Source organism: Eulemur rufifrons, chromosome 3 (genome assembly GCF_041146395.1).
Source record: "Eulemur rufifrons isolate Redbay chromosome 3, OSU_ERuf_1, whole genome shotgun sequence".
Taxonomy (NCBI): Eukaryota; Metazoa; Chordata; class Mammalia; order Primates; family Lemuridae; genus Eulemur; species Eulemur rufifrons.
In genome coordinates this window covers 34,036,118-34,063,621 of record NC_090985.1, presented here as the reverse complement: position 1 = coordinate 34,063,621, position 27,504 = coordinate 34,036,118, and the positions used below count along the sequence as shown (strand labels likewise).

The following is a 27,504-nucleotide window of genomic DNA, read 5'->3' as shown; positions in this document are numbered from 1 at the left end:
CCCACAGGTGACAGTGACATGGATGAGGGTCTCCCTGCCCGTCTTCCCTCCCAGCCTCTGCTAGGGCTCCAGCCAACAGAGGAGGCCGAGGGCCAAGGAGGCTAAGGTGGAGCAGGAGCCAAACTACCAGGTATGCTTGTACTAGGTGTGCTTGCCATTGGCCTTGGGCTTCTATCTTCCACGGAGGGGCCTGATCCCTAAGGGACCAAGTGACTTCCGCAGAAATCTCCTGGCTCTTCTGTGGCCCTCCATGTGGGGCGGGGCCTCCTCGCTGTTCTCCTCGGAGCTGGAGCCCAGGGAAGGGGCTGAGGACCCTGGGCTGAGGCTGTTCTCGCAGGCCACCGGCCCCCCGGGGCACTCTTTTCCTCCTGGGGACTTGAGGCTTTCATTAAAGGAGGCAGAGGCCATGCACTCAGCTGCCGTCTGGTCACAGGCACAGAGCAGCTTCTGGCACAGGCTCTGCCCCCCACCTTTGAGGGCAAGACCAGAGTAGAGACGTAAGACCTCACAGGATGGCTGCCCCTGTGGCCCACCCCTTCCAGACCATCTTCCGCGCCCCCTTCTTGGCACCCGCCATATAGTCTGATTGCTGCTAATATCCCAACTGTCTCCTGCTGCTAACAATCCCTCTGCTGGGAATGTTATCAATTTTCTCCTCTCACCTTTCTCCTCCTGGTTACCTCGTACTTGTCTGTCCAGACCAACTTGGCATTCCCTCCTCTAGAAAGCTCCCTGAGCCCCTAGATGGGCTCCCATCGAATCCTATCCCAGGGTTCTTTCTGTCACCGCAGGTTACATGTTAATTACTCTGTACAGTCATTGTCTATATTTCCATTGTTCCTCTTACTGGACAGACAACCTTTATGGCAGAACCCACGTGACCAACCACCCAACTCAAACCTGGACAAATATTTCCCAAGTTAGCTCTCAGGAAACACATGTGGGCTGCTCTGTTACTTCTTCCTTCTCTGGGCCCGTATTTCCCCATTTGTCAAATGGAAATTCTTATGCATCTTGTTTTAATATTGCCAGAATAAAACACAGGGTGACCAGTTAAATCTAAATTTCAGATGATATGTCTGAAAGTATGTCATTTAGGACATGCTTATACTTAAAAATTATTCTTTGTTTATCTGATTTAACTGGGCATCCTGTACTTTCATTTGCCAGGTCTGGCAAACCTACTCTATTTTTTTAATGTATGAGTTGCATGCAGTGGGGGCGGGGGGTGACTCAAATAGAATAATGTGTTTGAAGGTGCTAGACATGGCTTAGCTTTCTGCAAATATTATCCTTCTTAGCTGTAGTTTTCAGTGAAGCTAAAGGTCTGGGATTTTTTGGTTTTTGGGTTTTTTTTCATCTAATCCTACTTTGAAGTGTTCATCAGCCAGATATTTTATCATCATGCACCACACAAACCCACCCTCCAAACCTCCTACACTGGCCTCCACATCAGCCCCAGACATGCCGGCTACGTTTCAGCTGCAGGAAGCAGGAAGAGAGTGGGAGAGATACACAGAGGTGCAAGAGCAGGGTGGTGACGGCCAGAGGCCCTGTGCTCTTGGGTGGCTACATCCTTTCTGATCCCTGTGCTTGGGATCAGGACAACACAGACCAGCCTCTGAGATGCCCTCATTTGTCACTAACCAGCACCTGGCCTCTGGAACAGGACCCTGGGCTCACAACTCACGGAGGGTCAGAACTGGTTCACTGAAGCTCCATAGGAGTTCAGGTACAGATGCAGTGTTCCTGGATTCAGTGATATTGGGGGAATGGAGAACCAGCCTTCAGCCAAGCAGGTGAGACCTTGAGCCATGATTGTGTCATATGACAACAATAATACTCTGATCCTGCCACTCATGGGCTCTAAACCCTCCCCTGGCTCCTCATCCCCTGGGGGACAAAATGAAAATGCTTTAGTCTTGAACATGGGTCTTCTGGGTTCATGATCTTGTACCTCTCTATCTCCCCAACCTCACCCTGCACCACAACCAGGCCCCTACTCTCCCTTTCTGTTCCAGCAGTACAGAGCCGCATGTTGTTCCTACACTGCCAGACATTCCCAAAACCCCATCATTTTTCTCTTTTCCTTTTGCTTGGGACATCGGGTCATCTGGGAACCTGTTAACCACTTGCCAGATCTCACTTCATACTTCTCCTGACTTCTCCCAAGTTCTCCCACTCTTACTGCCATATTGCAGACTCAAAAGCCCTTTGCCCACGTTCCCAAGGAAACTGTACTACCTGTTAACCCCTATTACTTGAGATTAGAGTAGTGGCTTGCCTGTCTCTCTTCCCTCCAGGCTGTGAGCAATGAAAGGCAAGAGTCATGTAGGTTCATTTTTTTTCCTGGGTCCCGATGAAGGTTTGTTAGATAGGTGGATAATTAAATAAATGAATGAATACGTGAGGGAGTGAGTGAGTGACACGTAAGCACATAGCTCCCAGGATGTGACAGCCACACGTGATCGTACACGGCCAGATGATAAGAGGTGCACGCTCTGTGCCGAGGAAGGAGGAGGATGCGGGTCCAGCCAGTGGGCTTCCCCGGGGAAAAATGAGGATGAGAACAAACCCTTGCAGAGCTCTTGTGAAATTCTAGGGGAAGCATTTCCTTTTAAGCTGCAAAGCGTAAGGGAAATGCATCACTGATGTGAATGAGGAAATGGAGCCAGAGAAGGCAGAGAAAGGGAGATCTGAAGCAAGTCTCCGTGTGCTGTCAGGGCGGGCGCTCGTGGGGTTGGCAGTCTTCAGACTGTCCCCGCCTGAGGCCCTGAGCACCCATAGAGGAGCCTCCGACTTCCAGGCCGGGGGTGGGGGTGGGTGTTGGGGGCGCAGCTGTAGGCCACCTTGCCCTTCAGCCAGAGCCATTCCCCCTTTTTCATGGGATTTAATTTGGAAAAGGCTTCTGCTTCTTAAAAAAAGAAAAAGTACTTTGAAACCCACTGGTACAGTGAAGAGCCTTTAGGTCTGAGGCTATGTGGTTTACAGTCCAAATCCCAATTCTGATACTTATTTCTAGCTGTGTGGTCTTGGGCCTCGGTTGTCTCCTCTGTAAGATGGGAAGAAGAATAGTGTGACCTGATGGGATGGTTGTGAGGACGAACTGTGTTAACACACATCGAGAGCTGAGAACAGCACACAGTAGGTGCTCAATGAGCATGGATTACTTCCATTATTCCCAGCCCGCTCTTAACTAGCTTTGTGACTTCAGGCAACTCAGCCTTTAGAACCTGAATCTCCTCATAGTTCGAGAGGTGTAATGACGTGTCCCTCGACGTTAAGAAGAGCATTAAGTCACATTATAGATGAAGAAGTGCCTGCGAAAGTATCTATAAGCCTGAGCTACCGTGATGCTGCTGACCTGAAGGAAATAATAACCCACTGTGCCGACCAACAGCACTTACACTTGGGTGTGCGATCCACGCACACCACCGGCGACCGAGGAAGCCTCTCGAGCAGGCAGCCCAGCCTTCTCACCTGCTCCAGGCAGCAGCGATGGGACAAACAGCACCTACAACCAAGCAAAACCCTTTACTGTGCAGAGCTCCCAGCTTCCCAGGAACTCCCTCAAGGCCTGGTTTCTTCCACACTCCCTATAGTAGTGAGAGAAGCCAGTGCCTCCTTTCCAGTGTACATAGGGCTGACTCATACACACACCAAGGGCCATTGTGTATGGTTGTTCAGGTTGTGTACTGCACAAAGATGCCCCATCTAAGGCAGTGCTCATGACACTGTATGCATCTTATTCTTTTAAAAATTTTTTTTTGTATTTTTATTGTGACTATTGGCAAAGGTGGATGATTTGCACATTTATTGCAAGTATTTCCCAACAGATGGAAAGAAAGAGTCTTGAGGAAGGGGTACCTTTCTAAAACTTACACAAAAGTAACATATGGGCAGTGACCCCACTCCTTACAACCTCTTACATAGAACAGTGAATCCCACATCCACAGGGCACTCTCATTTGTCCCCAGCCTTAAAAGAAAGTGGGGTAACTATTCTGAGCATAAAGGACTGCACCTAGAAAGTGTTCAGCAGAGAGCAGGACCCCAGTAAATATGTGAGAATGAATCAATGTCTTGCTTTTCAGACCTGCCCCTCTGGCCTGATACGGCCTCACAACCTCTGGTGTCCCCTCGGCCAGATAGGCATCCTTAGGAAACGTGTGACGGCTCCAGCCACTAGGAAGCTACAGTTGCTCCCTAAATCTTCCCTTTTCAACTCTTCCCTGTCCTTTCATGACTCTTACTCCGTGCTAGAGACCACAGCCGAGTAGGGATCAGTCATAGACTTTTGTGCCTTCCCGACAGCACTTGTCCTGGGCCGAGTGTCAGCTTTACCTGCCTTCCCACTTTGCCAGCGATCAGAGGAGCCATCCAGCTCTTAGGCTCACAGTGGCATAAGGCAGGGGGATCACCGACACAATAGCTAAAATCTAAAGTCAGTGAATGAACTGGAAATCATAAATGATCAAAATACTCTTAAAAATCACTTAAGCCACCCATAATGTACAGGACACATGGTTTTAAAAATATATCCTTGTAGAAAATGGTATCACTTTCACTAAATCTTCCTTAGTCAAGGGTTTTTTTCCTATGGCTTTCAGTTTTTCAATTTCTTCCTACAGATCTCAAATAAGCCATATCATCACTTACTTACCTGCCTGGTCAAATTTCATATCTTTGTAAAATATGGTTGGTTGTCAGAAAAAACCTTCAAAATCATCTCCACTTTCTTTCTATGGGGTTCAACAGAACGCAGAGACTGTGGCTGGCTAGATTCCTGTCTTTTGACGTATCTCATTAAGTGCTATGGACTCAGAAATCGTGACACTGTGGAAAGTCACTCTCTGTCCTGGAGAGCGGAGAGCGTACGATTGAATCTCAGCATGCAAATATGCTCATGAGTCATAGTGTGACATAGCCTTTGCTAGAGTAAAAACTTCTTCAGGGTCATCTGGTGGGAGGTAAGAGGAAGGTCACCTGTGCAGCAGAGCCTGAATTTCCTTCCTGGAAAGGCCAAGGGAACCTAGATAAAGGGACCAGGATGACTGTGAGCCGCAGGCAGGAGACAGAAAGTGGGTGGGTGAGAAATGCAGCCCCCCAGGTGTAATCTGACCTGCAACTGACATGCTCCATGTCCCTGACATTACCGCGTCCTTTCTATTAGCTACAGTATGCTTTGTCTTTTTCTTTTTTTTAAATCCATCTAAAGTTGTTGGTTTTGCTTTGGCAACCATACCATCCAACAAGGTCAAACACCTTTTGCACACAGACCTCTCCACTGGCCCTGGACTGAGGCAATCACCCTATAAACCTCATCAACTCAGATGGAGTCCTCCATAGCTTATTCTGTTTCCGTTACTGCATTTATTATCATATTGGGTAGTATTTTTGTTTAATAGTCCATCTCTTTCACTATTTGAGCTCCTACTAGGCACAAGCAGTTTGTTTTGTTCTGCTTTGTTCTGTTTAATCATTTTTGTATTTTCCACCAGGTAGCCCAGTGCCTGGCAGAGAGCAAAAGCGCCAGCAGTGTGGTTTAAATGCACATATTAAATGAATGACTACATTAATGAATGCATGAGGTCAGTGAAAATTCTTCCAGGAGTGGGAGATAAAAAATTTAGCAGTTATACTTCAAAGTTGTTGAGAAGCTAATTTCACAGTGGTCTTCTGCAGGGCAAACCAAGTGGAGACTCCAATTCTAAATGTTGATCTTTGCAGATGGGCCCTCTTAGGGCAGCTGGGTGGTACTTGTGGAAATGCTGAAAGGGCTCTGAACCCCAAGTCAAAAGATCTGGATCTGTGTGGCTCTGCCTGTTCCTAGATGAATGACCTCAGGACAAGTCAGCTGTTCATCAGGAAAATGGGACTGTCATGCCAAAGGGCCGCCCTGAGTGAGATAACGCATGCACCGAGCTCTTGGTGAAGCCTAAAGCCCCTGCTGACTTAGAAGAGGGTCCCTATTTCTCACTGGTGCACGCAGCATCAGCACCACCACCCACCGCCTCCGCCCATCCGTACCTGTCCAGGGCGTCCCTCGGCTGGCCTCTTCCTTCCTGTCCACAGTAACAGCCGTATGATTCAAACTCCTCTGGGCACCGGGATGTCAGACAAAAGAGCATCTCTCCAAGTTGCGGCATCACCTGCGTGTTGTCTTCACTTTCCAGGCGCAGGAAGGTGAATCTGTCACAAGCTGATTAGGAAGAGGGACTTTCAGAAGAGCAAGCACTGTTGGGACTGCCTTCACAAGGGGAAGGCCATGAGAGCTTCCGGGTTGTATGAGGACAACGTGGGGTCGGGCAAGGAAACCCATGCCCTACACCTCGGATGGCCATTCTTCCGGAAAAGCTGTGTTCTGGCTCATCCCCTGTCTGGGATGCATTGTCTTTCCAAGAGCAAGTCTTTTCTTGCCAGGCTTCTAATGCTCTACCAGACTCCTTATTAAATCTCTCTAAGGGATGGGGACTTGTCAGGACCAAAGATGCTCTTTGTGCCACATTTTACCACTGAGTAGAGCCTGGCACCCTGGAGAAGTCCTGGTCATCCTCTTAGGCTTTCTGCTGCATCAGGTAAGCACACCTGGCGGGGCTTGCCTTTCAGAGCCCTTGGGTTTCATTCTCTCCTTTCTCTCTCTCTCTCCCCCACCCACCTCCTTCCTATCTCCCCTTCCACCCACCCTCCTTCCCCCTTTCAAATGTAGCTTTCTTCATAACTCTGTGTTGGGCACCATGGAGGCCGTGCCCAGATACTAGCAAAGTTCTCCTCTGTGTACAGCTGGCCATGGCTCCTTGCAGGTACAGGCCCTTTGGTAAAGCGGCATCAGAGGGGAGAGAGACAAAGGAGGAGGATTATTAAAACTCAGGCACTTCAGTCCTTCCAATAAACCATGGTGGGACGATGCCAAACTCTCTCCTTCTGGGCCAGTGAAAGAGCACGCGGTCAGGGGCTTGGGAGACCTGCTTTCTCTCCCAGACTCAGCCTCGCAGCAGCTCGGTGGCTTCAGGCAGATCACGTCCCCTCTGAGCCTCCAAGTGCTCACCCAGTAAGGGGGACGAGACTTTCTAGTCACACAAACATGAGAAGTTCACAAGAAACGGTGGCCTAAGTTGCTTTGTCAATAAGCTACCCAAAGGATGCCAGGGGGCAGAGAGGACAGACGCCTCTGTGGCCACCTGCTCTGCGTACCTCTGCCCGTCGTCCCCTCAGGACCATTTTCAACAGATGACATCGCCAGCCCCACAGATTTAACACCAGCAGGGACAAGGGTCACACTTTCAGCTGCTGCAACAATCTCTGCAGATCCTGAAAATACAAAACTTCATGGTTCAGATTTTTAAACTTCAAGTGGCTCAAGGAGAGATTTGAGAATGGACACTTGGTCAAGGCCAAATGCACACAGATACCTCAGAACACCAAAGCACAAGAGAGCCCTCCAACTGGGCTTGCAGACATTGAGGTGGATTCTCAGGGATCCATGAATTCTACATGAGAATTTCCAAATTTTCTATAATAACCCCAACACTGACAGGAGCCTGTGCTAGCCCACCTCAGTGGCATCTTATGGATGAGAACTGTCCCGGCCTGCCCAGGCCTGTGTTTACTATCATGTGGCTGCCCAGGGAAGGTCTGTCATGGCACTCACAGCAAGCGAAGAGGTAAAGAGAATGGTGGAGAAATCATGCCAATTCGTGATACATGATAGTGCAAGCAAGCGAAACTCTTCCTCGAACCCCTCTCTTTCCTTGCTCAAATGCTGCAACAGTTTCTCATATTCAGAATTAGGTGCAAAGTCCTTCCTGCGACCTGACCTACCTCCCTCTCGTCTCTTACTGTCTCTCTGGATCTCCCTTTGCTCTGGTGTGTCAGTCCCACCTGCCCTCATAGCCGGAGGCAGCGAAACCTCCATCCCACAGGCCAAATCTCCAGCCCAGTCTGGTCCAGGGAAAGGAAACACCAGCAGGCTCAGCTCCACCAAACTGCTGGCCCAAGCTCAGTCCTCAGAGTGCTCAGTAAGGCCTAGCATCTAGGTTACCCACTGAATTGCAGCCTTTCCTCAAACCCGCCATATTGGTTTGCTTCATGCATCTGGTCTTGCTCAACACTGCAGTTCCTATGGGACTAAAGCCCTGTTGTAATCTCAGTCTCCTAGATTTAGCTTCCTGCTCAGTTCTCTAATGCCACAAATAGAAACCAGTTAAACAGCTTCTTTCTATCATGTTCCTGACTGCTAGAAACTCACCAAGCCAGAAAGAGTTAGAGTTGAAGAGATTTGAGTTTGAATTTTAGCTCAGCCACATACCAGATGTATAACCTTGGGCAAATCACTTAGCCTCTCTAAATATTAATTTCTCCTTTATAAAATTATATTAATAATACCTCTTTTGGTGTTTGAATAATCCTTCCAGCTAAGTGCCTAGCAATTAGGAAACAGTCAGTAGTAGCCGTTAGAACTGCTGAGGGGGTCACAGAGGCTTTGAGGGCCTCTCAGAGCAAAGGTGGCCCAAATCATAACAGCCTTATCTCTGACATCGATCACACACCTCTGTGGATTCAGTTAAGATCTGGGAATTCTGTTTAGATTTGACCAATAAGTCCCAGAATGAGGAGTTGGCCTGGTTTGTGTACTAAAGCATCACTTTCAATTTTCATCATAGGGGAGAAAAAAAGATACATTTTTATCCTATTATAAAAAAATTGATAGAGGTTTTTATTTGTTTGCTCATTTTAAAATAATAGTGCCCAGAGTTGGCAACCAGAATACATGTATGAAAGTAAATTGGTTCAATTTTCCTCAAGGCCAATTTTGCAACATGCCAAAAACTCTAAAATGATTATGGCCTTTATCCAGTAATTTCAACTTTTAGGCTTTTATCCCAGTAAATTAATCAGAAGTCGATGGGCATGAAGAAAGTACATATCTATTATTTATAATAACAAAATGTTAGAAATAATTGGTTAAATAAATTATGTTTTGATATAAGGAATTATTATATAGCCACTAAAACTCATGTTCCAGAAAAATATTTAATGTTAGGGGAAGAGCATCACCTTGTATTAATGACACAACTCAGACTACAAAACCAGGGCCAGGAAGCGTTCTCAAATTCATTTTATTTATATTCATGGATGTGCTTAGTGAGGGATGAAACTAGAAGAAATGGCTTCAAATATTAATAGTGTCTCTCCTTATATTGTGGAATTACAAATAATTTAAATGGAAAACTAAATGTAGTCTTCTGTATTTTTCTAAACTCATCTCTTTACTAGATAAGTTTCCATTTCTTCTTGGGAATGGCTCTACCTTTTAACTTCATTTGTGTACTTTTCTGTTGAGGGGGGATGTAAAAGTAAATTGGCGTCAATGATTTCTTCCATTTTGGGTTTGGCCCCAAGGCTCATGTGAAACCCACATGATTTCATAAACATATTGGGGGCAGTGATATATGTGTGCATAGATAGGAGAAGCAGAGGGTGCTCACCTGGAGATGATGTGGTCCTAGCAGCTTCCACACCTTCCTGGTCTCCTAGTTCTGCCCCAAAAGAAGAGAGACAGGGTGAGTGTGAACCCCAGCTAGTCCCACCTTGGTTTCCAGAGACGCCTCCCATCCCGCTGGGTGCAGGAGCCACACGCTCTTCACCCTGCCCTGGCCCACCTCCCACCGTGAGGTGTCCTAGGAGACCTGGTCATATTAGGGTCACTGCTGAGCCAAAGGGGACCCCCTAGATACAGGGTTGCTCGAAAATGCAGCTGCAGCTTGTCAAGCTGGCAGCAGGTGAATTTGAAATACTTTTGGAATGCCAGCCTCTAAAATTCAGAGGAGAAAAAAAAAAACTAAAAGAAATCACATTTTGAACGGAGTATGCAGTACAGAGGCAGCAGAGTTGTGGTTGTGTGATTGAAGTTATTTACTATGTGACTCCAGGAAAACTGCTGAGCCTCAGTTTCTCTATAAAACGAGTTTGTTGTTGTTGAATGGTTATTAAGCTCCTCCACGTGCCAGATATGGCAACAAGGGCTTCCTTGTATTAACATATTTAATCATAAGCCCATGAGTTAGCACTGTGCTCGCCCTCATTCAGAGATGATAAAGGAGACACACAGAAAAGTTAGGTCACTGGTTCAAGGTCAGAGAGCTAGGAAGTAGCAGGGTGCAAACCCCAGCAGCCTGGCTGAAGGTGACACTCTTAGCCACTAGGCTGGGCTCCTATCTCACTCCTGGCTGTACCAGGGGTGGTAACTAAAGAACTTCTAGGAAAGAAAGGAACTACCTTAAATTTAATGTGCTCAAAGATCAAGACTATGATGGTGTTATATGGAAAGCAGACTTGGAACTTTACTGATGTGGCCACAAAGGCTCTATCAAAGAGAGAATCTGGACCTTTCCAACTGGGGCAGATTGTTCTCTTCAAAAGCAAAACCTATAGACTCAGAAGTAAAGGACTGCTAAGCTGCCTGCCCTGGGCAGATGACTTTACCTCTTGGAACTTCTTTTTTATTTGTAAAATGGGGATAATAACAGGCCTCCTAGGACCAGGGAGGACTAACTCAGAGAACATATGTAAGAGGCTTAGGGATATGCTGGCACATCCAAGGCCCTCAGTAATGTCACTGCCCCTTAACCAAAGAATCCATTTACTTACCTATTCATTCTTAGTAATTAGTAATTGTCAGTTATTTATACCTATTAATAAGAGATCCATGGTTATTAATCACCATGAGCAGAGTGAATGGTTAGCCTAATTCCACTGATGAAATTTTGGCCTAGATATTTTTAGGTAAGTTGGAGGTATCTGTGAGTCACTATTGTATTAATACAATGGAAAGGACATAGTCTTGCAGCTGCAGTCTGGGCCTAGAGACCAGTCCAAGAAATTACTTGCTGATGACTTAGAACTTTTATTCTTTATAAGCCTGTTTCTTACATGTTCTATAAAATGCATGTAATAATGTTTCCTCCAGGCCCTATTGAGAAGTGGTCACCAGCGGTGAACACAAATATTTAGATGACATTTCTCCCCTAGAGTCCATGCTGTCCTCTTTCGAAGTCCCCTCTGCTTACTTGTCCTGGAGGGAGTGGTCACTCTGTCAGCTTCGGTCTCAGTGGCCACTGTGAAAAGAAACCACCCAACTTCAATCATCCACCCAGCTGGGTGCCTAAGCCATGCAGCGGAAGTAGGTTTGGGTCAAAGGACTGAAGAGAGGACGCCCAGGGCCACCTGATCAGGGAATGTGGCTACACAGTGGTGCTCAACTAGGTACGAGTTCAGCAGGCAAGAGGCCAGATTCGGGCCAGGTCTACATAAGGACCAGCAAACACCATCTTTGGGAACGCAGGGCCATTGTGTGCTATGGTGGAACAGGTCCTTGTGGGAAGACAGCGTAAGAGGGAGTTTGGTGTAGAAGTAAGAATGGAACCATCAGAGGCCTCCAGTCCCAGCCCTGCTGCTCAGCTCTGTGTCTGGGACAACTTACCTCTGAGTCTCAAGCTATTGTTCCATAAAGTCATATGGGCATTAGATCAGATTATATATTTTAAGCAAGTTGTCCATTATCCCGTCAATGATTTGATGGTGTGTGCTGCTTTTATAGCCACATCAGAATTCCTGGAAGAAGATGCTGGCCCAGAATCTCCCCAAGCTCGCCCTCATTTAACCCTTATGCCACCCTAAAGGATAGGTGTAATCACCTTTCTTGGGTTTATAAACTATGGCCTGGCCCTTGACTTGTTGTTGTAAATAAAGTTTTATTGGAATACAACCATGTCCATTCATTTACATATGATCTGTGGCTGTTTTTGTGCTACAACAGCAGAGTTGAGAAATTGTGATAGAGATCCTATGGCCCACAAACCTTAAAGTATTTATTCTCTGGCCCTTTACAGAAAAAGTTTGCTAACACCTGTTTTGTACAAATGAAAAAATTGAAGCTTATAGATTAAATCACTCTTCCAATGTCCTATAACTGAAAAATGGGAGAGGTAGGATTTGATCCCAAATCCACCTGACTCCAAAACCTAATGGTTTCATTACATGATGGTGAGAACAGTTATAAGTCCAGTATCTTTTTCTCACAAACTGTCCCACCCACACTTGTGTGTTTGATTTTTTGATCCTGCATTCAGGTGGCCTTCCCTCCTGAGGGGCACTTGTCTACACTGCCCAAGCCATGGATGTGCGTGGGTGTGTTGTGGGGGTGCGTGAGCATCCCCTCTTTCTCCAGTTAGACTTTAGACTCCTCAAGGAACCTGATTTCCTCTGCATCATTCTCAGGGATATATACTATCGTTTCTTCATGCCACAAAGTAATGACAGCGAAAGCTTAAGCACTCACACTTTGGAGCATGTACCAATTTGGGGTCATTTTGTGATTATCTGATGGGGCCATGAATCCCACTGTATATTCTCAAGTTTGGGGCTGATAATTTGCCTAAAATAGAATGCAGGTTGCTGCTGTCAATCTCGCTGGGAATGGTCACTCCTTAGGCAGGAAATATGGTGGAGCTTTGATTGGGTAAGGGTAACATTTTCTCTTCTCTCTGGATCTGGACCCTGAGACATAGGCTGTCTGGGAGCTGCTGGGGATGAGATGCCTTTGGTCACACAAAGCACAGCCAGGAGTCAGCAGCACCATAGGCTTCTGCTCCTAGCAATAGCAGCAGCAGCAGAGAAAGGAAATACCAAACCTCTAGGGAGGTGGTTTGCAGAATGATCTAAGTGTGTCGCATGCGCTATTTCATATGTACTTATACTAAAAAAGGTATGTATTGTTCATTTGAAATTCAACTCTAATGGATGGGCATCCTGCATTTATCTGGCAATTCCACAGGGCTGGGAGTAGGAGTGTGAGAGGAAGTCAAGGAAGTAGAGAAGAGACTTGTGGGCCAGGAAGAACCAGGGTTGGCTCTGGAATTTACTTGAAGCAGTTCTACAACTGACCCAGGCAGGGGACACTTTAGGGGATCTTAGGCCAGCTTGTCGGCAGATGGCACAATGAAGATATGGGTGTCTGGGTTCCACACCAGCCCTCTTCGGCTCACCTTCTCCTGAGAGGGCTGTCAGGCTGGCATCTGTGGGCTCCCCAGGATCCACTGAAAAAAGAAGGCCCTCAGTAGCAATGACAGATGCAACACGGTGTCAAAACCAAGCACAGGGGCTCACAGGCAAACAGGCTGGAGACTGCTGGACCAAGGGAGAAAGGGACCAAGGAAAAGGTGGCCAGGAAGAGCTGTACATCCTGTCTTTGGATTTCCTCTCCACCCTACACCTCCCAGAACATGGGGTTCCCAGCAATTGCCCAGCTCGGGGCAGAGCACAGCTACTGTGGGGTGCTGGAGGAGAAACTGGGCTGAAGGCAATGAAAGAGCTGCACTCCCCAAGGTGTCCCAACTTCAGAAGAGCTCTGTTCAAAAGGGAGGCAGGGTGGCAAAGGAAAAAAAGAGCACTGGACTCAGAAGACACATAGGGGTACAACACGCAGGTGCACACACACCCATGCACTCATGCACACACACACAAGTACACACACACCAGCTTCCTCTTTAACAATCACTCCTGGGAGAGAGACCCCAGCCCCAGGACAGAGGGGAGGCTCTGCTAAGGCACATCCTGGATTTCTCATTCCCACGTGCCCTGAGGTGTTGGGACTGAGAGATCATGGAAACTTTGGTGAACAAGGAATAGCAGGCATACATCTCCCTTTTTTTTTTTTTTTGTAAGATCCACATTTTAGAGTAAGAAGCATCACTTGCTTAGTGAAGTGGACAGTTATTAAGAGCTTTCCCTGTCCTGAAAGGACCCATGACAAACAGCCTCCCCTTCAAAGAGCCTCCACTTGGACCCAGACTGCCTCTTTAGGTGCAGGCTCTGGAGGGTGTGTGGAGGAAGGGGTAGGGGGAAGGAAGGAGGTAGCCAGAGATCGCCTAGTGGGGAGGAGTCTTGCTCCCTCTGAGCACTAGGTCCTGTCCCTGTCACACTGTATACCAGGGCTCTGACTATGGAGTGAAAAAAGAGAAAGAAAGGACTTGGAGTCTACATCCTCATTGGATTACACCTGTGCATGTAGCAAGGGACCAAGTTTCTCTAAGGCCATTTGATGTTGAGTGTTTGAATTGGGTTTATCAGAAGTATAAACCAGCTTCTGTGAGGGAGGCCAGGCAAAGGAGGTGCATCTACCAGTTCCTGTCACTGTCTGAACCTGTGGTCCAAGTAGGCACCGGCTTCCCTGGGAGGCCTTACCTCTGGGCAGAAGTGTGGTCAGCTCTCTCCCAATGGTTGTCTCTGAAAAGAAAACACATTGGAAAGTCTGTTTAGAGTAGAGGGATGGGGCGATGTTTGAAGGTGCTGGATTTGGCATCTGAAGCAATGATGGATTCCAAACCAGCTCCTGCCCAGATCACCCTGTCAACCCCACTGCTGATGCCGGCCTGGGCCTTCCCACCTGGAGCCTGAGCCAGGCAGAAGGAGCTGTCCAGAAGGTTCAGTGAAGAGTTGAGGCTGGACCGAGCCAAGCATTCGATGGCAGCCTTGTCACAGGTACACAGCAGGTGCTCACAAGGGTCCTTAGATTCTGCACAGAGCAAGAGCAGAAAAGGCTGGAAAGATCTCACTTGGAATCCCAAGAGGTAATACAAGTCCTAAGATGGGACTGCCAGCCCACCCGATCAAAATCCTGCTCCTCTTGGAACCTCTCAGTCTCACTCAGGTCAGCTCCATCTCTTCAGTTGTGTAGACACAAACTGGGACCATCACGCCCCTCCTTCCCTCACGCTCACGACAAGTCCCTCAAGCGATCCTGTCGGCTCTACTTGCAACACAGAGCCTGCCCACGAGTCGGCATCTCCACCCTCCCACCCTGGCCAAGTCCCCGTGTCTCTTGCCAGGTTATAGCCACGGCCTCCTAACCAGTCTCCCTGCTCCTCCTCCTCCCTGCTGCCCCATCTATCGGGGAGTCAGAACAAGCCTCCTGAAACTCAAATCAATCCATATCTGTATTCCGTTCAGAACCCTCCACCGACTTCCCACCTCAAAGTACAAGTCTCACTGCAGCCCAGGAACGTCACATGGCAGGTCCCTGTTCCTCCAGGTCCCACCGTCTTCCACACCCCCTCACCACCTATTCCAGGCTCACTGCCCCCCTGTTTCTCCAACGCACTAGGCACCGCGGGGCCGTCGCGTGCTGCTGCTTCTGTCTGCATCCCTCCTCTGCCAGTACCCGTGAGAATCGCTTCCGGCCTCTTCCTTAAGTCTTTGCTCAACTGTCATTGTCTCAGGGAGGCTTTTCTTGACCTTCCTGTTTAAATAGGAGCCCCCACCCCAACCCTCCCTGCGCCTTTTCCCTCATTTATTTTCTCCAGAGCTCTTGGCCCTGTCTAATAGACTATATACTTTGTTTTGGAAATTCTCCGTGTCTGATATGGTGAGAACATTCCAGAAGGTCAGGCTATCCCCAACACTGCGACGACTGTTGTGCCTTGGTGTGAGTGCTGAGTGAATGAATGAATCCTGTCTTCCGTGTTCGCTGTGCGTCTCTCTGAGTGGTTCACACCAACGTCCTCCCCTCTATCTGTCCCTGACACTCCATCCTCCAGCCAGTCTGTGTTACCTGGACTCAAGGGTCAGCTGGACCTGGGTTCAAACCCTGACTCTGCCCTTTCACAACTTTGTGACTTTGGGCGCGCTATTTAATTTTTCTCCATTTTCCTTTTCTTGTCTGAAAACTGCGACAGGAAATGGCCCCTGTGTATTAGGGCTATTAGGAGGCTCGGAGTCGCTGTGTATAAAGCCTATGGCACATGTAGGCACACATAGAGGGCGGCTCTAACACAGTGCCCCTGCGTGCTAGGTTCCCTCTCCTCCCAGGCCTTTATTCTACTTCTGCCGGGATTGCCCAGGGACATGAAATAAAATCCTGGAGTCACACAGGGAATCAGATGGGGAGCTGAGATTTGAACCTACATGTTTCTAGTTCCTGCAGACAACCACCACCACAAGCCTTATCTACCCACTGCGACTCCCAGCTCCACATCCACCTCTGGTCCCTGCGCTGACCATTCCACAGCACTGTTTCATTCAATTTTCACAGCAAATCTCTCAAGCAGGTTTCTCCTCCCCATCTTGAGGTGCAGAGAAGTTAAGTAATTGCCCCCATGTTACACGATGCATAAGTAGCAAACTCTTTAGCCTTCCTGAGCTCCCAGGGTTGCTACAAGTATAAAATTATAAGCCAAATAAATCTGCTGATCAACTATTATTTCAATTTAAGAGTATTTATGGTGCATAGACTCCATGCAAGGTATAGATGCCCTCGATCCAGCTCTCGTGGGGTCTAAGTGTGGACAATGATGTTGCCAATCGAGGTGACGATGCAGAAGGATCCCGGGAGCTCTCGGTCTGGTCCAGGCCTGGGGTCCCTGCCCTGTCACGTCTTGGCCCAGCCCGGGGGAAGCCTGGAGATGCTCACCGCATGTGACCTTCTTGCTGACGCAGTCGATGTCTGTGCTGAGCTTGGCTGGGTCCTGCAGACAGTCCATGTCAGCGGCCTCCTCGTAGCACCTGCGGTGCTGGAAGCAGCAGCTGCAGCAGGGGCAGGGCGGGAGGATGGGTAGGGTGAGGGGAGGGCAGGCAGCCCAGGCTCATTCTGTTCTATCTCAAATGTTCTGTGCACACACGCACATGCATACACTTTGCCATCTGCTCTCTTGCAAGCTTCAGATGGCAGCTCTACATCGTCCCTGCCCAGCCCCCTGGGTCTCAGCCTTAGGATTCAGTGTGAAGGGAGGCTCAGCGTGTCCTGCTCTGCTTATGGACACTAAGTCTTTGGATGCTCCTTGGTCCCTGATCCCCGTCACTGTCCATGTCCCTTTGTGGGGCCCACAGCTGTCCTAACCAGCAGCAGTCAGTCACTCCACTATAGTCAGCACTGAGAGTGACATAGTACAGACCCCCCTTAGAGGATGTTGAATGGATCAAGAAGACAGACCCTGTGGACCCACATTAGCTTGTGTGGTAGGTGCAAGAAAGAGACGTCCAGGTGTTTGGGGAGCACAGAAATTGTCCTGGTGCCTGTGAGTGAAGACATCCAAAGAGGGTGTCCTAGAGGAGAGATGCTGGGGCAGATACAAGCTGTCCACCATGCCACAAAGGGGGTTCCTTCCCTGCCTCCTGTGAGTCTATGCAGATGACAGCACGCTCCCCACCACAATGGATTTGGGAACAGGCATAACACCAGTTTGGTGGGGACATGGTTCATGGAGTAGAGTTGAGACCTGGGTTCAAATTCCCACTCATACAACTACTCTTACACTGCTGCTATTACTATGGCTACAACTACTGTGATTATTACTACTATTTTACTAGTAACATAGTTCTCCTAGAATTATGCTACTAAAATACCACCACTACCGCAGCTACTACTGCTGTGCTAGTACTGTTATTACTACTAATGTTATTATTAACACTACCACAGCTACACTGCCACTGTTACTATTACTACTACTACTGTTGTAGCCGTGCTATTACCCTCACTACTGCTGCTATTACTACTATTACTTCTGCTAGCACTCACTAGTACTCTTAAGTACTTATGAAGGCAGGCAGAGCCCCAATCACTTTAACCTGAATTTGGTCATTTAATCCTAGAGAATAATGCTATGAGGTGGGGATTGTTATCCATTTCACAATGAAAGAACTGGAGCACAGAGAAGCTAAATAACTTGCCTAAGCTCACAGAGTAAATACAGAGCAGAGCACCGGGACACTGGGTCATAGGTAACATGCCTTAATGCTTTAACAGACAGCACCAAATATCGCTAATTGGCAAATGCCCCAAATGACCCTCCTGTTAACCAGTCCTTGCTCGCCACGTCCTTGCTAATGCTTAATGCTTCTAGGTTTTAAATTTCATCACCAATCTGATGGGTAAAAGTTGGTATGTTGTTTAATTTGCACTTCCCTGTACATAGGGAGGGAGCACATCTTCACTGGCCACTTTCAGTTTCTCTACATCTCCCACTAGATATTTAGCTCTTTAAAGCAAGAATAGTTTTCTGCTTGTCTTAAGCACAGTGTTCATATATTATTGGTATTTGGTGCATGTTTGTTGAAAATTAAACATAAAGGTATACAGTTGTTTTAGCCCTGGCATCCAGGACTGACCTGAATGAAAAATAATCCTCAAATTTTATTCTGCAGCAGAGTCACCTGGAGAGCTTGTTTAAAATTCAGACTTCAAGGTCCCACCTGAAAGGAGTGTTCTGAGTCAATACGTCCGGGATGGGTCCCAGGAATTTGCACTTTAACAAGCATCCCAGCAGTGTGGTGGACCCAAACTTGAGAAACGCTCAAATGAAGCTTTGCATATGGGACGTAACGTAGGATCTTGATAACTCCCAGGAACGAGAACTGATCACAGATTACATTGCCGTGTAAAGATGAGGGGACCAGTCACCAAGCTGGCAGACAGTGGAATTAGGACCTCTCCTGAGTTCCAAGTCCAGGCCCTTTCCGTATTGGTGCTCTGCCCAAGGTATCAAGCAGACCTCCCACGAGCTCACCTTTTGGTCTTGCTCACCTGTGGATCTCGCTCACCTGTCAGGTTCATCCACGGGCAGCCCTTCCATCTCAAACCTGCAGGCACAGCCATAGTCTTCAAAGTCCCGGGGGCAGAGACCAGCCACACACTTCATACCGTTCACGAATTGCAGCAGCACAGGGAAGTTGGTGAAGACGGCCTGCAGCCAGGTGAAGTGGGTGCCCAGGCAGTCTGTGGGGATGGGGCAAGGGCTCGTGGGCACTGGGAACCAGGGTCTAGGAGGGAGCCCCAGGCCGATGGCACCTCATCAGCCTAGAAAGCGCCTGCTGTGTACTCAGGACTGTTCTACACAATGGAAGGGAAACAGGTTCTAAGCCACTGTTTCTGTTGGTTGCCCACCTAACAGTCCTTTATCCCTTCTTCCTTACTAACAAACTGAACAGTTCTCAAGGAAGGTGAAACTTCTCCCTAAGTCCCTGAGGATGTTTCAGGATCATTCTCAGCTGGCCACAGTAGTCCCATACTTCCAAGACAGTGATGGGTCTACAGCTGAGCATGGAACCAAGATCTGGCTGAAAAACCTTTAGAGGAAGTCTTTTAGAGGCTTCTGGGAAACATTTCTTTTCTAATAAAGAATAAAAGCATGTAAGAAAATCTTTCTGATCTACACTTTTCTCCTTCCTTGAATGTGGATAAGGTTAAGCTGGCAGGAGCTGCAGCAACCACATTGCAATCATGAGGTCCCAAGCCTAAAGTTGAAAAACCTTCACATACCAGACATACCATAAGATCTTGATAACTCCCTGGAATGAGAGCCAATCTCATTCAGGGTAGCAGTGGAGCAAGATAGAAAGAGACTGCTGGGTCTCTGATACCCACGTTGAGCTATTGCACCATTTCTGATGATTTCAGACCACTTGAGATAATTAAATGTCTTTATTATCTAAGTCACTATTACCTTGCTGAATGGATCCCAAATGATACAATACTGGCACTATAGAACTAAAAGCCAGTGTAGGAAGGAAAGAGGTACAGACATTCACAACTTTTGAGTACCTACTAAGTGCCAGAAGTTGCACTAAGTGCTTTCAATAGCACGATAGTTAAGATTGACAGAGTGTGTAATAAGTTGGAAAAGCGTTCACTTTGTCTGTTATCCCCCAGACCTCGCATCAACACTGCAACATAGATGCTATTCTGTCACTGCCATTTCACAGTAAACAAACTTACTTTACATTTCAGATCTGAAACATGCCAAGGTATCAACCAGGGATAATGATTTTCCCTAAAGTCTACAGCAAACAAAACTGGCAAGGAAACCGTTTCCATGTTTTCTTCCCACAAGTCCTAATCAGAAAAATGAAAACATGATTCTCTGCTGACCGAAAAAGCCACTTTAAGGGGTGTGTGTGAGTGTGTGTGTGTTTATGTAAATATGCATTTTTATTAAAAAACTCACAGGGCACCTGCTCCGTTAGGCTCGGTTTCCTTACCTGTAAGATGTGGTACCTGTACTGTTCCCTTCCTGGCAAGTTTGTCGTGAGAACTAATGCAGTAAGGAATGTAACGGCACAAGGCGACGCAGTGACTCACCTACAGTGAAAGGTGTCTCTGCTCTCATCAGAACCTGGGCCAAAGCTGGGAGCCAGCTGGGGAGGCCACTGGAGCTCCAAGGGCAGAGCCCAAAGCCCTGGTAATTTCCTTAGATTTCCCACACATACTCCATGCCCTGACACTTGGTGGATAACAACAATTTCAGATTTAACTTACCAAAAATTTCAGCTACATTGTCCACATTTTTAAACATCCCATTGAAGAATGTGATATCTAGAATAAAGAGAAAACAAAAGGAGTCTTGGTTTCTCTCCTTTCCTTCCTCCCTGCCCACTCTCTGGGTAAAGTGTACATAAAACTTTTCTCCCTTCTCTAAGGACAGATTTGACCTTGAGCTAACTTTCTAGTAGCACAGGTTACCATAGAAACCTGGTAAAGATGAAATGTGATTGTGTTACTGGGCAACATTGCTCGATGGTGAAAATGACCCTTGGATGGTAAAGTATATCTGGACTGGTAGGAATTATGGATGAACTATAAACACCTGGTGAGAAGTCATCATCTTGGGACTCACTCAGTAGATGACTCTTACAAATGGTCATGTCCCTACTAGGCATCCTAGAAATTGAATCTATGAAGTCTTTACTAGAGATACTGATTCCTACAGAGAATGAAGCTTCTAAGCTGGGACCAGTACTGTGGTTTCCCCATGTGAATCTCACTCCCTTCAGCTGTTACTTAGGGTCTCCTGGACTGCTATGTAGATTGCCACGAGGGCTACTCTTGCTAAGGAGTGGCTGCCATGGCTGCTGGCATGCTGTGTTTTCAACCCTGATCCTTCTAAGTGCCAAGGGTGGCTGCGAGTCTAAATGTCTACTTGAAGAAGGCCTCCTGGTGGGCATTGCACTTCCTGTAGGAGTTATGCCATTTGGAGACAGGCACTTGTCATTTGGATCTGTGTGGGACTAATCACTTTGCTTGCATGGGTTCATGCATTAATAATTTAGTTGACTTGCCTCAACTCACCTCTCTAAACGGTTAGAGATGAACCCTTGATTCAGGGCTGACATCACCAGCTAATTCTCTATGCATCATGTTCTTCAGCCATGCCTATACAAGGACCCACCTGAGCAATCTTCATAATCCATCACCAGGACAACTTTCTGTTCTCCAAGAAACAAATATAGATCCTCCTTTCTTACAACCAGAGCAAGCAACCCATCATCTATCCCTCTTGGTCTTCAATTTGAAGCTAAGGTATGGTGTAACCCTCATGATCAGCACATTTCCTGCCTTCTCCTGGTTTCCTCTTTCAGGTAACATTGGGTCAGACACCAGGGAGACTGTAGGGGAGATACTTTGAGTTCCACTTGCATCACTTTGCTTACAAATGCCACTGCAGTGAGTGGCTCTAGGGTATATTCAGAAGGGGTTGTTTTCTCTGCCAATATCCTAGACAATTTTCCCCCCAGCTCCTGAGAAAAGTTCAAAGAATTCTTACTGATATTTTTTGAGAGTTCTGGAGGCAGCTCCTGTGGAAGCTGTGGAGTGTCCAGAGCGTGGCCCCCTAAAGAGAAGGAGGAGAAAGCAGGCTTAGCACAAACACTGCCACCACCACCCGCTTGTGGGACTAAGGCCAGGAGGTGACAGCCAGGAAGCCAACAGGGATGCACATAAATTCAATTCCATGCATATTTTTCTGGAACCTGCCATGTGCCAGATCTATGTGGCAGCTTCTGGGGGAAATAAAAAGGTGGCTGGAGGAGCCCTGGTGTTTTACATTGGTTGGCCTTAGCAATCGGATTTTTGGGGGGATGGAGAGATTCGAGGACTTCTCTTGGAGCTGTCTTTACATCTGAAGCATTATTTACATTTCATGTTTGTGTTGGAGTTTCTTGAGATAAAGCACTGGTGGGAAAAAGTAAAGGACTGAAAAGGATACCAACCCTCAAGGAGTTTATAATCAAGGACGAGGGTGTTCCCAGACTATCAGCATCAAAATCACCTGGGACGTAGACTCATAAACAATTCCAATTCTCATGCTCTCAAGTTGAAGCTGATGGTCTAGAACACTCACCTGGAGAAATGTTGCTTGGGGGTATAAAGACAATGGAGGGGGGAACCTCTACTGGTTCTCCAATACTGCCATTACCCTCAGCCAGCACTTACTCAGCATGGTGAGGACATGAGGATGCAGCCTGGAGCAATGGGGGCAAACAGATGGGCATTGTAATTCCAGTTTGGCCACAGGCATGCTCCCGAAAGGCTCAGAGAGCTTATGGACTTGTCCATGCTCACATTTTTATTTTCCCAATGATATAAAGATTGTAGATACTTGGAATCTGTCAAAAGAGTTTTGTCTTTCTTCATCAAGGGGACGGTTATATAGTCAGCCCTGTCAATTTGACACTATTTGGAAACCATCAATCTGACATTCGCGAAGGGTCAGCCTTCACAGAGGCATGGTCGATTAAATCTGTTCAGGGAGATGCCCCCAGATGGTGCCTGATAGGCCTTCCTTGGCTTAGAGAAGGTTTCTCAGTCTCACATTACTGACATTTTGGGTTGGAAAATTTTCTTTTGTGGGGTGTTGTGCTGTGCACTGTAGGATTAGCAGCATCCCTGGCCTCTGCCCACTAGGTGCCAGTAGGAACAACTCCCCCATATGCACACACCCAGGGGTGCCGGGTGAGGATGTGTGTGTGTGCAAAAGCACCACCAATTGAGAACCATCCACTTAGAAAGAAAGAATACGGGCAGAGGGGAGAGATCCTCGCTGACACAATGACTGCCGGTCTGGACCTTATCTCTCGTTGTCCCTTCTGGACATTCAGAAGCTGCCACTTTCACTTTCTGCTAATAAAATCCACTCCCATTGGAGTTTCCAGAAAAGCTGCCTGGGGGAGTCAGTGGAGCTGGCTGAGTCCTTCCTAGTGGAGACAATCCTACGACGAAAGGAATGATGATGGCAGAAGTAACGATGCTTGTTGTTGCTGCCAGTACCAGGACCGGCACTGTCAGTACGCCATCCCTGCCAGGTTCCTCTAACTTCCTTCAGTGGCATATTGCCTCTCCTATTTTACACACACACACACACACACACACACACACATATGTCAACTCACTTTTTTGTTTTATTAAAAAGATTTTGATTTGCTTCCCAATTATAAAAAGGTTTGTTTCATCTGGGAGTTCCAGTGACTCTAAACATGTATGCACATAATAACATGGTCTCAAAATATATAAAGCTAAATTTGACAGCATCGAAAAGGGAAAATTTCAAATCTGTCAGTAGGAGATTATTTTAATAAGCCACCTCAATTTTAAAAAGGTAAATATATTTACTTTTAAAGGAAACTTGTATTTATAAATGAAAATGCATTGTAAATTACTACTGATTAAAATGAATAGACATGAATTGTAAAAATTTAAAAAATGGTCCTCTATGCATTATCTGCTATCATCCATGTGTCATGCTATGGTTTGAATCTATGTGTCCCTCCAGAATCCATATCTTAGAACTGAAACCCCAAGGTGATGGTATTAGAAGGGAGGGCCTTTGGGAGGTGATTAGGTCGTGAGGGATTTGCCTTTGTAAATGGGATTAGTGTCCTTGTAAAAGGGCTTGAGGGAACTCACTAGGCGTTTTTGCTCTTCTAACCTCCTGCTATGTGAGGCACAGGTTTGTCTTTCCTGTCATGTGAGGACACGGAATTTGTCCCTTGTGCCATGTGAGGCTGCAGCAGCAAGGCCTTCTGTCCATTCCCTTGATGACAACTATCGATGCTGATCCAGTAGCCCAGGTGCAGAGTGTGGCTAAGAGGGTATCGAGAGAAGCTTCAGGGTCACTGAGGGACAAGAGTTTTTCAGGTGGGAAAGACAGGGAAGAGGCAGCAGCAAAGACATAGCGGTGTGAAGCTGTGAGGTGTATTTGGGGGGCCACAGTGGGTTGGCACAGCTGGAACTGCGCGCCTTCTTGGCCTCTGCACTTCGAACCATCCTAATTGCTCTCAGTTTCTCCACGTGTCCTGGGTCTTGGGCCTTTGCACAGGCTGTGGCCTCTGCTGAATACCTTGACAATGACTCAGCCTGGCTGAGCCCGAGTAACACCAGGTGAGGCTCAGTGTGAACAATGCCATATGGAAGTCCTACCTCACTCCTTCCCCTGACTTTGGGGGGACTCTGGGCTGGTGACCTCTACTGCAGTGCTTTCCACACCGATTCTCAGGGTCTCCTTCCTTCTCCAGCTCTCTCATGAGACACTGAGATCTTGAAGGCAGGGACCCCCATTGTCATAGTTCCACGGCCCAGCACCTCACTGGGCACACCTAGGAACTGAACCAACGCTTGTGGAGTGGATCAAAGGAAACCGTGAAGACTGGGTTGAGGTGACTGAGACAGGAGGCCCAGAATCCGTAATTCTTGGGCTGACTATACTTGTCCAGGACAGAGAAAATGGGGGTTGGACTTAAGACCCGGGACTGCAAATCCTCATCTCTGCAAGGGACGGGCAGATGATGTAAATGAGAGGCCCAGGCCCCGTGCAGGGAAGCAACAGGGAACGCTGAGGACTGTGCAGAACTAGAGAGACCCAGGTCACAGCGAGAGGGAAAGGACTCAGCCCCAGGGCTTGGGAAAGCAGTCCCACAATTCAACTTTTTCAAAATTTGATAGAAATCTGGATTTGGGGGAAAAATCTTCTAATTGTAAGCTCTTGGCTCAAATTTAAAATAAAATAGTATGCAGACTAAACAAAACAAGCTGACTTTCTAGGGAGAAAGGAAAGTCCGTTGCCTGGGGGGTGCGCAGTGTGGTTTGGGGGGGCCAGTACTCCCCCCAGGTCAGAGGGGCAGGCTTGTGTCTGCACATCTCGCACGGTCCAGCGCCAGCCACGCGTCCTCTCTGCCAAGTTCTCGGAATGGTTTCCAGGGAGAGGGAATTCCCTCCTGCCTGCGAACTGCGGGCTTTGAGGGGAGGGGGCCTGCAAAACGCAGACTTTCAGACCAGGACGGAGACTCACGAATTCAGTTCCACTTGAGCCCTTGTCACAGAGCCCATGTAATTGCTCTGACACATTTCACATTTGGCATAATTGCCTGGGAAACTAATCAGCATAACAGCCAACAACTACAATACCTGCTGCCCACTTCAGCAGCAATTGTGAAACAGTGCCTGCTCCTTGATAATTACTGCACTCGTATTTCTTTGTGCAACTGATAATTAAATTCCTATTCTGGAGGGTGGGAGACGATCCTACTACGGATGGGTGCTAATAAGGCATGCTTGCTCCCGGGCACTCCTACTTACTCTCAGGATGTCGACGCCCACACATTTTCATTAGCAGTTAAAAAAGTCACCCTGGATTTTAAACTGCTTAGCCCAGAGGACTGAATCAGTTCACTCACAAAGTCTGGCGGTGTGGTGGGGGAGAGAGATGGAAAGTTAGAGGCATGGCAAGGACAAAATTTACTAGAGTAACACTGATTCTGATTCAGTAAGTTTGTTGTTCCATGCAGGAAGGTGACAAGCACCCGTCCTGCTGCAGGAGCAGAGCTGGTACTGTATTCTGCACACATCGCCTCCACTGATCCTCGCCACGGGGCTGCGAAGCACACATTGTGGTCACCACCTTATGGACAATGAGACTGAGGCTCATGCATGAAGCTCTAGCTTCTTTGACCCGGCACGTAAGGCTTTCCTTGGTCTGGCTCCTGCCGCCTCTGCTAAATCATCCTCTACCTTGAACTTTATGTTCCTGCGATGCTGAAGAGCTTCTGGTTTTTTAGACACCAAACTACTTCTTGCCATCCCATTTTGCCTGTGCTGTGCCGTGGGCATGGGGTGCCCTCCCTGTGCCTGCTCCCCTTGTATTACTGACTCTATGTGATCCCCAACCTGGGCTGGGCTAGGGTTGCTACTCCTGTGCTAGCACAATGTCACAGACATCCTTCTCTCATTGTACTTGTCACCCCATGTTGCCATGATCTGGTTATGTAACTGTTTCTCCCTCTAAACCAGAGACTTATTGAAAGTAAGTACCATGATGTATATAATATATATGTATATATTCACAATATGTATATATGAGAAAGAGAGAACACAAGTTGAATCAATATCTGTTTAATGAAGGACTGAACATGCAATAGTTGAACTACACCATCCAAGGGCCAATGAGTGATGGGTGGCCTGCTAGAATCACAGCATCCTAGTCTAGGAAACTTTAAGCATATTTAGAAGATGTCATTTTTAGATAGCAGAATGGTAAGTTCTATTGGTGATTTGCAGTGAGATGGCAGAGTCATGTGTGCTACCCAGAAGATCAGCCGGGAATGCCCAGCTCCTTTCTCAGAGGTTCTGGAAGGGGAAATGGACCAGCACACGGCTGCGTGGTGTGGGCTGTGGCTGTGGAATAAACTCTGCTGCAGAGCTGCCGGACAAAGGGACCATATGATGTAGGTGAAAGGCCCCAGGGACACAAATTTGACTGTCATACCGCTGGCTGACTCCTGCCCTGGAAGTCAGGGGAAGAGGAAAGGCGGCAACCGCCCCGGCTGCGTGAGGAGAGGCAAACATGAGGGCTGCTCCTTGTCCTGCCACAGGGATGGAGGAACACCTGGAGAGATCCTGTCTCCCTGTCATCAACACGTACAAAGCACTGTCGTGAAACCTGACTCAGATTGTAACCGAGAGGACCAGAGCTCCAGCTACAGGAAGTGTAACTGAGCGAGGGCCCAGGGCTATCCCTGAAGTCCAAGGCAGTGTTTGCACAGGAGCCTTGCCACCCCTACCCGCCCCCCCCCCACGTGAAGACGGGCTCCTCCCACCCTCTTGCTTTTCACTACTCTCTATTCTCCACCCCTCTTCTCCCCCGACACTCTCACGTACTATATGGGGTGCTCTAAGACACCCATTGAATTAAACCTACAGCTTATCACTGATGTTTGATTTCCATCACTCAATTAGGCAGAGGATAAAAAGTACTAATAAGCAAATCAGATGAAATTTGACAATGCCTCCCAGTGTTCATGTTAAGTAATTATATGCCAGGCTGGAAATGCGGTGTAAAATACCATTACTCACCAACACAGGGCACCATCAGCATGCTTAGAAGCAGCACGATCATGGCAGGACAGCAAAGGATGGAGCTCGGGCAGCAACAAGAACGGACTCCTGGGAGAGAAGTCAGCGGATCGTGGTGAGTACACCTTCACAAACCCCAGGAAAGGACTCACACAAGCTTTGTCCCTCCTTGGTCCCCCAGGGCGGGTGGTAAAAGGAGAAAGCCCCAAAAGAGTTTCTTCTCAGCTCTGCCACTAAATAACAGTATGACATTAAGGAGATCATGTTCCCTCTTTCAGACTCAGTTTGTCCATCTGTGAAATGGAAGTGTAACCGTGATCTCCTTGACAACAC

The 27,504-nt window shown here is 47.6% G+C and overlaps 1 protein-coding gene across 1 annotated transcript; it reads right to left on the bottom strand.

Annotated features, from left to right (window-relative positions):
* Positions 1-171: 171 nt before the first annotated feature.
* Positions 172-27,214, bottom strand: OC90 (otoconin 90). Its single transcript, XM_069465969.1, has 13 exons — positions 27,172-27,214; positions 21,593-21,658; positions 20,308-20,364; positions 18,594-18,768; positions 16,468-16,580; positions 14,446-14,574; positions 14,244-14,285; positions 13,046-13,096; positions 9,488-9,538; positions 7,194-7,310; positions 6,030-6,201; positions 3,408-3,514; positions 172-470 (listed from the first exon to the last, which is right to left on the bottom strand). The coding sequence occupies exons 1-13, from the start codon at positions 27,212-27,214 to the stop codon at positions 172-174; spliced, it is 1,422 nt and encodes a 473-aa protein (XP_069322070.1).
* Positions 27,215-27,504: the final 290 nt, after the last annotated feature.

Bases quoted from the DNA above. Each gene is read 5' to 3' on its own strand.
- OC90 (XM_069465969.1), bottom strand. From the start codon at position 27,214: ATGATCGTGCTGCTTCTAAGCATGCTGATGGTGCCCTGTGTTG. The intron at 18,769-20,307 runs GTAAGTTAAATC...CCATCCCCACAG, and splicing joins CAATGTAGCTGAAATTTTTG to ACTGCCTGGGCACCCACTTC. The intron at 9,539-13,045 runs GTGAGCCGAAGA...CTTTTGGGGCAG, and splicing joins GACAGCCCTCTCAGGAGAAG to AACTAGGAGACCAGGAAGGT.